Here is a 12844-nt window from a genome sequence, read left to right as displayed (position 1 = left end):
TGGATGGATGGATATATGAATGATGGGTGATTGGGTGAATAGATGGATGGGTAATTAGATGGTTGGGTGGATGGATGGATGAATGGATGATGGATGGATAGATGAATGATGGGTGAATGAATGAATATATGGATGATAACTGCATGGTTGGCTGCATGATGGCTGTGGCCAGTCCTAATACATGTACCCTCTGTTCTGCAGGCATGACTTGCCAAGCACGGAGCTCCTACATGGATACAGAGGTGCTCTGGGGCCACCGGTTCACGCCAGTCCTCACCTTGGAAAAGGGCTTCTATGAGGTGGACTACAACACCTTCCATGACACCTATGAGACCAACACGCCCAGCTGCTGTGCCAAGGAGCTGGCGGAAATGAAGCAGGAAGGCCGGCTCTTCCCGTGCCTCCCCAGCACCCCCCTGCCGGGAAGCTGTGCGAAAGCAGAGCTGGATGCTGAGGCTGAGCAGGATGGAGAGGACCAGCCAGAGGGGCTGAATGGGTCCCGGGAGACCAGGGGCTTGGTGTAAGGGCTGCCCTCTCCCCGCAGCCTCCCTCACTGGCTTCTATGAGCTCAGATGCTGCAGCGCCAGGGCTGGGGTGGGGTGGACTCGCTGAGTGCCATGTTTGGGGGACTCTGTGGGGAGGAGTAGTATATCCAGCCTCAGACCCTCCCAGCTCAGGGCCTCTCCAAACAGGTGGCCTGCTGCCTGGGCCCCCGAGGCAACGCTGCCTCTTCTCTCCCAGCCTCTGTGGGCGCTGGCTAAGGACCAGGCCAGGGCAGGATTCCCCACAATGAAAGTTTCAGCGTGGCCTCTGCCCTCACACACCTCTATCAGCTGGCCCGGAGTCACCTCCCTCCTCGGGTCTCACAGACCCACCGGCAGCCCCCCGCTAGGGTGGACACCTAGAGAGGGCAGTCACTCCCATCCCCTCATTCCTACCAGCCCAAGGCTCGTCGTGGATTCAGGGAGGAGAGGTTCTGCTCTCTTAGAGGCTCAAACACCCATCCTAGATGGGGACACCTAGAGAGGGCAGTCACTCCCATCCCCTCATTTCTACCAGCCCAAGGCTCGTCGTGGATTCAAGGAGGAGAGATTCTGCCCTCTTAGAGGATGGTAGGTCACAGACTTCATGCATCAGGGTGGGTCCAAGTCATGCAGGGACTGCCTTGCTGATCTGAGACCCGTAACCACTATTGCGCGCTACAGAGAACAGGGCCTTGATGGTGTCTCGTGATCCGTGAAGGGTGTGTGTTTCCTCCGCTGAGCTCTGCGCGTCCAAGGCCGCCTGCTGGATCGGTCACCTCCTTAGCGTGACTCTCAGAGGGTGGCCTGGGCCACAGAGCTCCTCTGAGCACCTGGACAGTGGCTCGGCTTCCTCGCGGCCACCCCCAATCACACTGTGGCCTGCACCTCCCATCAAAGGGAGAATCCAGATGCCCAAGAATCTCAAAGTACTTCTGCCCTTCACTGTGGTTTTCTTTCACCTCTCAGAGAGCCTGTGGCAGCTCCAGGGAGAAAGGAAGCCGGGGTTCAGAGGGCCAGATGAGCCCGTCGGGGTCCAACAGGGGTTGGGGAGAGGGGGGAGAGGGGAGAGGGAAGGACAGCAGAGAGAAGAGCAAGCAAGCAGCATTTTTAAGTAAAAGCATCAGCACCGATCGTTGACTGAGGTGTCTGACTTCAGGGCTCAGCACATCTTTGTTAACCAGTGAATTAGGGGGTGGGAGGCAAAAACGAGAGGTGACTGCAGGGGCAGCTGCACCTTCAAGCCCAGGAGGGACCCACTCTCAGTTGCTGGTGCCAAGAACCCCCGGTCCTGCCCTCCAGGGGGCAGGGTTCGAAGAAGGCAGCAGGGCGGGGCGGGGGGAGCAGGGATGGTGCCCAGGGAAGGGGGAGGGGAGGGCTGTCTCCTCCCATCTTGCAAACATGGGGTGAGGGGCATCAGTGGGAGAAGGAGCGGGTGAACATTAGAGAGAAAAGAGCAGGGATGAGCCTTGAAACCGACAGCTTTCGAGGGTTTCTCTTCTCCGGTAGGGATGGCTCAGACAGAGGACAGGCGGGTGGATGGACAGACCGACAGTGCAGATGGTCATGTCAATGGATGGAGCACATCATTGTGTTGAGGCAGACAGACTTCTGATTCGCTGACCTAGACCTGGAGAGAGATTTCAAAGGGCCCCCAGCCTTAGAGTTATGGAGGCCACACCCACAGTCTTCACAGCTCTCGACTGGCCTTTGGAAATAGAAGCATAATCCAGCACCAAACGTGAAGCCCCCTCCCCGGGAGTCAGAGTGAAGCTGCCCGCGGCCGAAAGTTGAGGCCCGGCCCAGCAAAGAGAACTGTGTTTGGTCCTGGGGCAGGTGAGGGCGGAGGCAGGCAGGCAGCCTGAGATGGGGACTGGTGCTCCTGGCTGCCACCCTCAGGGCAGCAGGGCCCTGTGCTTGGGCACACAGAGGGGGTCTTCCCCAGGGGCATGGCGCTGAGCCAGGGTTCCAGGTACCCTTCTTGGGGAAGCAGGTGTTGGGATGGGCTGGAACCTGCCCTAGGGGGTGGAAGCAGGCAGCCTGCAGCCCCAGCGGGAACAGGCATGCAGTTAGGAATCGAAGCAGAAGCCCATTCCTAAGATTGGAGGCCCTGAGTGAGGGGAGCTGCGGCAGGAACTCACCCCAGGCCCACCAGGGCCAGCGCTTACACAGCAGGACGGTTGCCCGCAGCCAGACCGCCCACCCGCCTTCATCACCCCGCCCAGTGCCTGCAGTGAGGCAGCAAAGCAAGGACCGGAAACGACAGAGAAAGGAACCTTGTCGCTGGCCTGGGCCTGGGCCTGGTTCCCACCTGCCTCTCAGTGTGTGACTCTCCACCTCTCCACCTGGCCAAGGAGATGCCTCCAGGTGTCCGTCTCTGCAGGGGCCTCCAGGGACCCAGACCACGGCTCTCTGCCAAGCACAGGAGCCGCAGAGGGTCCAGGAGAGGAAGGGATCAACTGGATCCTATTCCCAAGCTCCCTGCCGGGCCGGAGCCCGCCTGTGCTGGGCTTAGTCACACGTTCATCCAAGTGGGCCCGTTAGCTGCTTCCTCTCCTAGAGACACACATGCAGGCTTGCCGTTCATACCCCTGGGAGATCCTTCCTCGTGGCCAGTTGCTCCAACTGAAGCTTGACAAGTTCTCCAGATGGTTTTAGGAAGCTCTCGTGCAGACACGGACTAGGTACTAAATGTGGTCGGACGGCCAGGGCCCCAGGGATTCACTTTAAAGCACGTGCCTGCACACCAGCCACTGGGGGTCGCGGCCCCGCATTGCATGGCTCGGGGTCCACCCATCACTTCTGCCGGGCCACAGAGAGGTGGGCCAGGCTGTGAGGTGGGGCCACGGTAATTCCCACAGGCCTCAACATCTCCCAAATCCCAAGCGTTAGGTCCCTGGTCAGACCCTGAGAGCACTGGGACCCCAACATCCTTGTCCCTCCTCTCTGAGAACAAACATCCCCCGTGAGGGGAAGGCCCCGGGGACCTCAGAAGAAGGTAAGTGTCCCCTAGTCCTCTCCCATCCACCTCACACCTGACAGGTGTTGACACCACTACCGAAGGGACCCTGTTCCCGGGCCAGGGGGGGTGGGCATTGCCCAGGATTCCGACGCCGTCCTGGCTGGGCGGTCAGAGCCCACCTCTGTCATTGCCTTCTGCTGCTTTGAGACCATAGCCTCAGCATTGACCTTGATGGAGGAGAAAGAGCCCTGGTCAGTCTGGGGTTGAACCCTCCCTGCCCATGATCTGTGAAAACTGGGCACCTTCTTGCACATGACTTACCCCATGCCTTGCTTCCCAGCAGGCCTTGCGTCTCTTGGGAATTGGGAGCCATAGAAACTTGATTCTTTTTTTTTTTTTTGTATTGACATTGTCCCAAACAAAAACAGCTGGCCTGCGGTCTTTCAGGAACATGCCCTGAATCAAACACCTCTGCCCATGCACCATTCCCGAGCGCTGCTATGTGCCCAGCCGTGGGCGGGGCACTTCACCTGGGTGATTGCATTTAAATCTCAAAACACTGCAGAGAGGCCCTTAGAAACCCTTGTTACCAATGAGACAGCTGAGGTTCAGAGAAGTTAATTAGTTTGCTCAAGGCCACACAGATAATGACGGGTGCCACGCGCCTCCCAAACAAACACAGATGGGCACCGTCCTGCACAGCACCCACGTCTGGGGCATCTGGCCGAGCTCGGGCAGCAGGAGTCGGACGCCCCGCCTCCCCAGATGGCCGGCTTGTGTGCTGCGCTGTGCGGGAGAGCCGCAGCCTCCATCCACCAGCAGGTCCTCCTTGGCAGGAGAACTGGGAAACGGCTGCCTCCGATTCCTAGAGCATGAATGAGCTGTGGGGAGAGATGAGATGGGGACGTCCTGCTCCGGGGAGAAGCCAGGTAAGCTCGGCTTGGCTGTTGCTAATGGCATCTCCTTAAGCTGCCTCCTAGGTCAAGTCTTTCTCCCTGGGTAGGATTTGTGAATCCTACTCACAGCAAAGGCCCCACCCCTAATACCATCACATAGGAGTCAGGGTTTCAATTTGGGGGGACACACACATTCCGCCTACAGCAAGGCATAAGCAGGTTAGTGCCTGTGGCCTGGGCCCAAGCAGGTGCAGGGCCTCTATACCAGCAGTGGGGACACTGAGGGCGGAGTTGCCTCCATGGTGTGATGTAACATAGAAACATAAGCTACAGCCAGGAGGCTCTGGGACGGCAGGCAAGAAGTGGCCCTTCAGTGGACACATTTGCTGGCCAAGCCTGGGTCGCAATGTGGGGAAGGGGATCTATACACACATCCTATATAATAGAACCCTAATATGCAAATTAACTGAACGGTGGAACGACTGACTGGTCGCTGTGACATGCACTGACCACCAGGGGGCAGACGCTCAACACAGGAGCTGCCCCCTGGTGATCAGTGAGCTCCCACAGGGGAGTGGGCCTAAGCCAGCAGGCGGACATGCCCCGAAGGGTCTCAGACTGCGAGAGGGCGCAGGCCAGGCTGAGGGACCCCACCCCTCCCACCCCTCCAAGCATGAATGTCGTGCACCGGGCCTCTAGTTTGTAATAAAAAGCAAGAACCTGAACATTCCCCTCAGCAAACCTGCCCTGGCCCAGGAGGTCCAGACTGGCCAGAGACACTCCCTGGGTGTCCCTGTGGGCCCTGCGAGATGCCAGCCAGAAAGTGTGTTCACTCCTTTACCGCAAATAAATGTCTAGGAAGGAGTTTCAGAGACAGAAATCCTGTTGAGGTTTTCCAAGGGGACTGCTTACCTTTCCTCAGAGCTGCTACGAAAGCAACCTGGCCTCCCATAGTGGAGGCACAAAGCCTACACCACCGAGGAGGGTTCGGTGAGAGTGGGCACATCAGCCTACGCACTGAGCCTCACTCCTGCGTGGACAAGTCGAGGGCGGAAGGGGTGAGCTTGCTGGAAGTAAGGAAGTAGTGACAGGTACATGCAGTTAGGATCCCTCGATGTGCAGACACAGACTGTCATTGTCACAGTCCACGTTGCCTCTTAGATAAACGCGCTGGTGGAGGAGGCTGCCGTCAGCCGTGTCATGGGAACCTCACAGCAGGAGCCTGTTCTCCGTGAACCTGAGGAAGCCATCGGCGGGTCATTGGGGAATTCACCACCATCTGTCCACTCGCTGAAGGACAGCCCAGCTGGGTCCGCTCCACGGAGCAGATGGGCAAGAGGGAAGTGCTTGCTGAACGCAGACTGCACCCTGAGTGTGGAAACGTGGCTGCCTGCTGCCCTGTTCTTCCCACTCAGGGCCCTCCGTCCTCTTCCCAGTGAGCACCAGGGTGGGATTCTGCCCAGGGGACATGCCCATGTTCAGGGGTCCTCAGGCCGGTCATGTGAAAAGAGAGACTCCTGCAAGGGGTCCGCTCTTGTCCTCCAGAATCCCAGTGGGACCACAGCAGCAGGAGAACCTGGCCGTCAGTCCCACCGCCGTCCACCTGTCATTCCCTCCTCCAGGCCCGCTGGACCCTGGGGAGGGATCCTGACAGCGGCTCACTGTGTCGGAAAGCCCAGGCCGACTCCGCACAGTGTCCAAAGCGTCTGGGACTCTGCAGGGCCTCGGTTTCCCTACACACTCCTTCACCGGACCACCGCTTGGTGAGCGCCTCCTATGGGCTGGAAGCAGGAACGGGCGCCAGGGACTCAGCCACGATCCAGACAGATATTCTCTCTCCAGTGGAAGTTACAGTCAGGTGGGGAGTGAGAAGAGGTGGGAAAGGACACAGACAATGAGAGGGTGAGAGTTTGCAGCAGGGATGGGAAGGAAACAAGAGGGCATGGAGGTCAAGGGCAGCAAGAGCACCAAGGAGGGACTGTCCCTCCTAGGAAGGGCCTCGAGCTGAGGCGTGAACTATGAGCAGGAAAGAACTGATCAGGCAAAGTGGCGGGAGTGATCAATCCTGTGCAGGGGAACTGCGAGTTATAAATGCTCTGAGCTGGAAGGAGGGGGAGGAAAAGGCTGGAGAGGCAGCAGTGCTGGGGGTGGGGAAGCGAGGGGTTCAGGCCCTGCCTGCCTGGGAGATACGGTGAGTGTGGACTCTGTTCCCAGTACAGTGGGAAGCAGTAGAAAGGATTTTATGGGAGCCGTGACCCTATGCCTTTCTACGGCGACAGGGTGTGGGCTCAGAGGCATGGCCTTTCGGTCCCCAGGGGCCACGGGTCATCACTGGGACTCTGTCTGAGCCGCTCAGTCTGGCTGCACTCAACCTTGGCCTCCAAGACTGAAAAGCCAGGGCTAATTCTAAATACTCCTTTACAAATAGTTCCAAGTCCTGCACTCAGGAGTCTTTCTGAGCCCTTCTGAGCAAGTTCATTGTAAGTATCATTTCACATCTATTACACATCAGATGCTGATCGGATTGCCGAGGGCCCTGAGCAGTGCCACCTACCACACCCATGTCCACCTGGGGCCTTTCCCACCGGTGCCTGGCAACAGCCTCCCCGAGCCACCCACGCTGGTTGCCATGCGGCATTGGCTGCTCAGCTTCCCCGGAAAGCCTTCCTGAGGCTCAGCGTTGACCTTGGCAGCTCACGTTTGCTTCAAAGAGGCAGCAGACCTTTCTCACCGCCACACTTCCCGGCAGCATCCGTCAGGGAGAAGCAGGCTCTTTTCAAAGCCGCGAACATGTCCATCAGGAAGGGAATTTCATTTCTGCCCGCCTCCCGCCGCCCAATGCCTCCCACTCCGCTGCCTTTCCTCCTACAGCTCCTGCAAGGATAGCAGTCCCCAGTGAGGTTAAACGCGCGATTCCTTCCTCCTCTGCATATGAAATAAGGTTGTATTTTAAAAATGAAATAGAGCTCTGGCCGGGTTGCCCAGTTGGTTGGAGCATCGTCCCCTACACCCAAAAGGTTGTGGATTCAATCCCCGATCGCAGCACGTACAGGAGGCAACCGACTGATGTTTCTCTCTCCCATCGACGTTTCTCCCCCTCTCGCTTCCTCTCCCTTCCTCTCTCTCTAAGATCAATAAAAACATACTCTCGGGTGAGGATAAAAAAAATGAAATAAAACCTTTTCTGGATGGAAGAGTTCAGTGGGATTAGGTTGTGTCCATAAGTCCTTCCAGGCCACCCTTTTAGGCCTGACTTAACTCAAAGAATTTACTCACTTATGGATGAGCACCTGCTCTGTTCTGAGCATCCTGCCAGGAGCCAGGGAAACAGAATTGAATGGGATACGGTCCCTGCCCTTTGGGAGCCCAGAGCCAAGTTTCATGGAGGGTTCCAAATGGATTGCTCTGGCCAGTCTCATTGGCTAATTATCTTAATGTTTTATTGGTGCGGACAGATGCCCATGTTGTTGGTTACTACAGGAAAGAATCGGGTAAAAATACATGGATATATTCGTGAAAAATTATTCAAAGAAAAGACTCAAAATTCAAATTTCATCTATAAAAAAAGTCAATGATTTATCATCAAACCAGTTAATGATGTGTACATTTAAAATGTCCTGTTGAAAGGTAGTAGAGCCCTAGCTGGTTTGGCTCTGTGGATAGAGCGTCAGCCCGTGGACTGAAGGGTCCCAGGTTTGATTCTGGCCAAGGGCACACGCCCAGGTTGCAGGCTAAATCCCCAGTAGGGGGCATGCAGGAGGCAGCCAATCAGTGATTCTCATGATGGTAGGGCTGAGCTACTGGCAATTAAGAAAAGGCGCAAAACAGAAGTTCAGGATGGGGTACCTGGGAGAGTTTGGGGTGTTGACAGCATCCCTGGTTCCTGTATGTGTCATCCTCTCCTCCTCAAATAGCATCTACTCACTTATTCAGCCAACACTGAATGAGCACTGTCTCTGTCCTGAGCATCCTGCCAGGACATGCGTCACACAAACATGCGTCACACAAACATGGGAGCTAATCTCAGAGGCCATTAGGAGGTGCTAAGAACTGATGAGGTGTGAACACCATGGAGGGGCGTGCAGACCCTGACAGGCCTTAATCAGTGCTCAGTAAAAATAGAGGAAGGTTAGCAGGTGGGAGAGGGATAACTAGCCCCAGGCAGCACAGAGCTCTCCTGGGTGGCCATGCCCAGGCAATGTTGAGTGTAGGCATTTCTCACCTTCAAATAAGTTGTTTATCACATCTGTCTTCAGCATTCTAGGGGATGGTTGGGATATTGAGTTAAAAAGTTAATATTTGCCCTGGCCGGTTTGGCTCAGTGGGTAGAGGGTCGGTCTGCAGACTGAAGGGTCCCGGGTTCCATTCTGACCAAGGGCACATACGTCAATTGCAGGCTCCTCCCTGGCCCAGGCACTGGTCAGGGTTCGTGCAGGAGGCAACCAATTGATGTGTTTTTCTCACGTCGATATTTCTGTCTTTCCCTCTCTCTTCCACTCTCTCTCTAAAAATCAATGGAAAAATATCCTCTGGTGAGGATTTAAAAAAAAATAAAGTTAATATTTGAAAAGTGCTTAGAACAGTGCCTGAAAACATAGTATTAAATATAATAATAAAACAATAGCAATAATAATGTTATCCTCAACAAGGAGGACCTAAAGACCGTTAAACCTAGCTTTTCAGAGTTATCTACTAAGTCATTTAACCTCTGATTTCTGTTTCTTCATTTGAAAAATGAAAATATCCCTGCTTATCGTGCAGGGTTGCTGTGGGGAAAATACAAAATACTGTTGTGACCTTTGGCTTAGCCCAGCAGGACTTCACAGAGAAGGGAAGGAGTCTCCCCAAGGTAAGGATGATCTTCAACTAATGCAACGCCTTCACCCCAGGAACCTTCCCATAAGGCCCTGTGATGGTGAATTTGCATGTCAACCAGTGAATTTGCATGTCAACCAGGTTGGGCCATGGTGCCCAGATATTTGGTCAAAGATTACTCTGGATGTTTCTGTGAGGGTGTTTTGGATGAGATTAACATTTAAATTGATGGACTTTGAGTACATCGGATTGCCCTCTATAATGTGGTGGGCCTCATCCAATCAGCTGAAGGCCTGAACAGAACAGAAGACTGCCTCCCTGAACAAGAAGCAAACCGCAGCAACAGCCTTTAGATTTGAACTGCAGCATCAGCTCACTCGCGGGTCTCCAGCCTGCTAACGCATTCTGCAGATTTTGGACTTGCCAGGCATGTGATCACGCGATCCAATTCCTTAAATATGTACATATATAGTATGCATATGTTTATATGTATACTAGAGGCCCGGTGCACGGATTTGTGCATTGGTGGGGTCCCTTGGCCTGGCCTGCACCCTCTCGCAATCCAGGACCCCTCGGGGGATGTCGGAGGCCTGGTGCATGGATTTGATCTGATCCCTGCAGGCCAGGCCGAGGTACCCCACCAGTGCATGAATCCATGCATGGGACTCTAGTATGCATATAAGATCTTTGGTTAATCTCTTCCTGCCCTCCACTCTCCCACTTCCCTCTCAGATTCATCAGTCTGTTCCATGTTTCCATGCCTGTGCATTGAGCGTCTGTCCTCTGGTGGTCAATGCATATCATAGCTACTGGCCAAACGGTGGAATGGTTGCTTAGGCTTTTATATGTATAGATATTATTATAAATACATATACACATACATATACATATACATATACATATACATATACATATACATTCTATATTCTATTGGTTCTGTTTCTCTGGAGAACTCTAATACAGACACAAAACTCCCTCTGTAGTCAGAATTATGCAAACTGAAAGAGCCTGTCTACTACCATGGAAGAGCCGGTTGAAGCGTCTGGCTTGGCGGCTAAGAAGAAGGAAGCGAGATGATGGCATGTCCAGCATCAGTGGCTGTTTGTCTGTCTGACTGAGCTGTTCTGATCATGGCTGAGCCCACACTGGTGACCACAATGGCACTGTGACTCCAGGAAAGGAAGGCCTGGAGAGACACATAGGCGCTGAGAATCAGTCTCTCCAAAATATGTGGAGTCCTTGTTACTGACCAGATGCATCAGAGATGGGATAACAATAATAATGACTTTAATTGAATATAAAATACCATCCGTTGTAACGCACAGTATATTTTATGTACCAAGAAAACAGAAAAAAAACCACACCTTCAGATTCCAGAGAGGTCAAAATAGGGGAAAATGTACCTTAAACTGAATAACACAGGATAATAATAGAAATAATAAGCTGTCTAGGACTTACTCTGGGCAGATACTGTTCTGAGCATTTCACGTGCATTCATTTATTTAATACTCACAGCCAATATATGAGATAGAATCTGTTATTGGCCCATTTTACAGATGAGGACACTGAGACTGGGTTCATGCAGCTCCGAAGTGGCTTAACTAGGATTTGAACCCAGGCAGACTGGCTCCCAAGTCCACGCTCTGAACAGCTCTATAAGAACAAAGTTAGGAGACTGCCCATTCTAAATCTGTCCCACCGTCTGGGGTCCTGCTGAACAGCCCACAGCCCATTCCAGAAAGCTCAGCGGCTGCCAGTCAGCTTGGCTGCAAGTGACCACTCCTCAACGGACCATCAGCTTTTGTGAAAAGTTCAAATAAAATATGTCTACAGCGGTTCATGACTCCGTCAGGAAGTCACTTTGTCAGACGGCAAATTTGAGGAGAGACCAGAACTCAAAGATCCCTGAGGTTACTCGGATTTACTGAGAGGACATCAAATGTCGTCATTTGCTCGCAGCCGGGCCTGTGAATTCACTCAGTAAGCAGATTTCACACACCAACCAGGTACTGGGCGGTCGCCAGGGACCACAGGTGGCTAAATGGAAGAGAGCGCCTGTCCCCTCAGCCTCTGTGAACGTGGGGACAAAAACCGAGCACCTAGAACTTGGAAGAACGGGGGAGCTGAGTCAGGAAGTGCCCTGCAGGGTGATTTCGGGGACAGGTTTTTCCTTCTCTGATGGTTCCTCCCCTTGGTATTCATGGCATCCTGGGGGCATGGCACCTCAGCAGCGGGGTGACGCTGCCACTCTGGTTCCCATGGCAACTGATCTAGGACAGGAGGAACAAAAGGCTCTCCAAGGTCATCAGAGCAAAGGAGAGTGGAACGGAGAGAGCCAATCACTGGGTACCTTCCTCCCCTTCTCACTGAAACACGGGCCCTCCATCAGCCCCGTATGTCGGGGGCCCAGGCCTTTGGGGAGAGGGAGGAGCAGATCTGGAGGAACAGGTGGAAGACACGGCCCACTGCTAAGTCCCCCACAGGACGCCACTGCTCCCCTGGCTGGGTCACTGGTCAGGCGCCTCCCAGGACGCCCCTCAGGAGGGGTGTCCCACCTGCGCCTGGCACCTGCACCTGCCGGGGTGGGGGAGAAGGGGAGCCCCACGGATGCCCACAAACCCTGGGAGGCAGCCAGGTAGAGTCAGAGGGAGCTGGGGGCAGGGACCAGCCTGCTCAGCTCTCAGCCGCTGAAATCCTTCCCCTTAGGGCAGGATTCACAGCAGTCCCCTTGTCCCTGACCCCGGGCTACGCACGCTCCTCACACGGGCACCACCTGTTCCATTCCAAGGTCTGGGATTATAATGACAGCATTTTTTTTCCATTGTGCTTAGTGTACGCGCAATACACAGGCTCTTTCACCCAAGGCACGGCATGATTTGCTTAAGTTTCTGTGATATCAAAACACATGTCAGAAAAGCATATGTTATCTGCCTTATGAAATATTCCTTGAAGAAAAAGAAAGTCAGGGTCCCTGATGAATAGAGAAGTGCCTGGGCCCGGGGAAGAGCGAGCCGATCCACCCTGAGAACCTCCATTGAAAGCTCTCAGATTCAGGGACCAGGACAGACGGGGTCCTGTCACAGATGAGAGCCTGACAGGACATTGTCCTGGGCCTAGTGGGTGAGGGGGGATGGTAGCCACCCCTCCACCTCCCACTTCTTGCTCCTTCTACCTCCTTCCAGTCCTCTGCTCCCCGGTCCAGGGCAACTGGCGCCTCTTGGCCTCCAATGGCCCCCTGTGTGTCCTCCCCGCTGCCTGGAGCCCCCCGCCTTGTTCCCTCTCTCACACGAGTCTCTGGAGCAGTTCCATCTGGAGTCAGGGCCTACTCCCCCCCAACTCCCTACCCCAGAGCCTGGCTCCTGGCAGGCCTGCCTCAGCATCCGTGACCTCCCGAGGCCGCTCTGCACACCAAGGTGCCCAGGGAAGAGGCCAGCAAAGGCCACCAGGCCCCTCCGGAGGCGCACGGAGCAGCAGGGGCCATGCACTCCAGGCCAGAAGCTGAGATAATGGGACCACACGCTTCAGGGTAAAAGGAACAGAGAGCCCATCCTTTCCTACCCGCCCCGTTTCCCGGCAGACATATTGGCCAGGGCAGCCAGTTTGTTGAACACTAAGCTACGTGTATCATTTCTTAAAATCCCTCCTGCAAC

General features: G+C 54.6%; 1 protein-coding gene across 1 annotated transcript in view; it reads left to right on the top strand.

The window, feature by feature from the left end:
- The window catches only part of KCNJ5 (potassium channel, inwardly rectifying subfamily J, member 5), a 26042-nt gene extending 24273 nt beyond the window's left edge, over positions 1-1769 (top strand). Inside the window, exons 3-4 of the mRNA XM_005882994.2 lie at positions 202-520; positions 1491-1769. Coding sequence (XP_005883056.2) covers positions 202-520; positions 1491-1545 — 374 coding nt within the window. The 3' untranslated portion in view covers positions 1546-1769. The remainder of the gene's footprint in view (positions 1-201; positions 521-1490) is intronic.
- The last annotated feature ends 11075 nt before the right edge of the window (positions 1770-12844 follow it).

This window comes from Myotis brandtii, unplaced genomic scaffold (assembly GCF_000412655.1).
Source record: "Myotis brandtii unplaced genomic scaffold, ASM41265v1 scaffold75, whole genome shotgun sequence".
In the NCBI taxonomy this organism is placed as follows: domain Eukaryota; kingdom Metazoa; phylum Chordata; class Mammalia; order Chiroptera; family Vespertilionidae; genus Myotis; species Myotis brandtii.
Note: the sequence above shows the minus strand (reverse complement) of the source record. Positions and strands in the feature narration are given on the sequence as shown.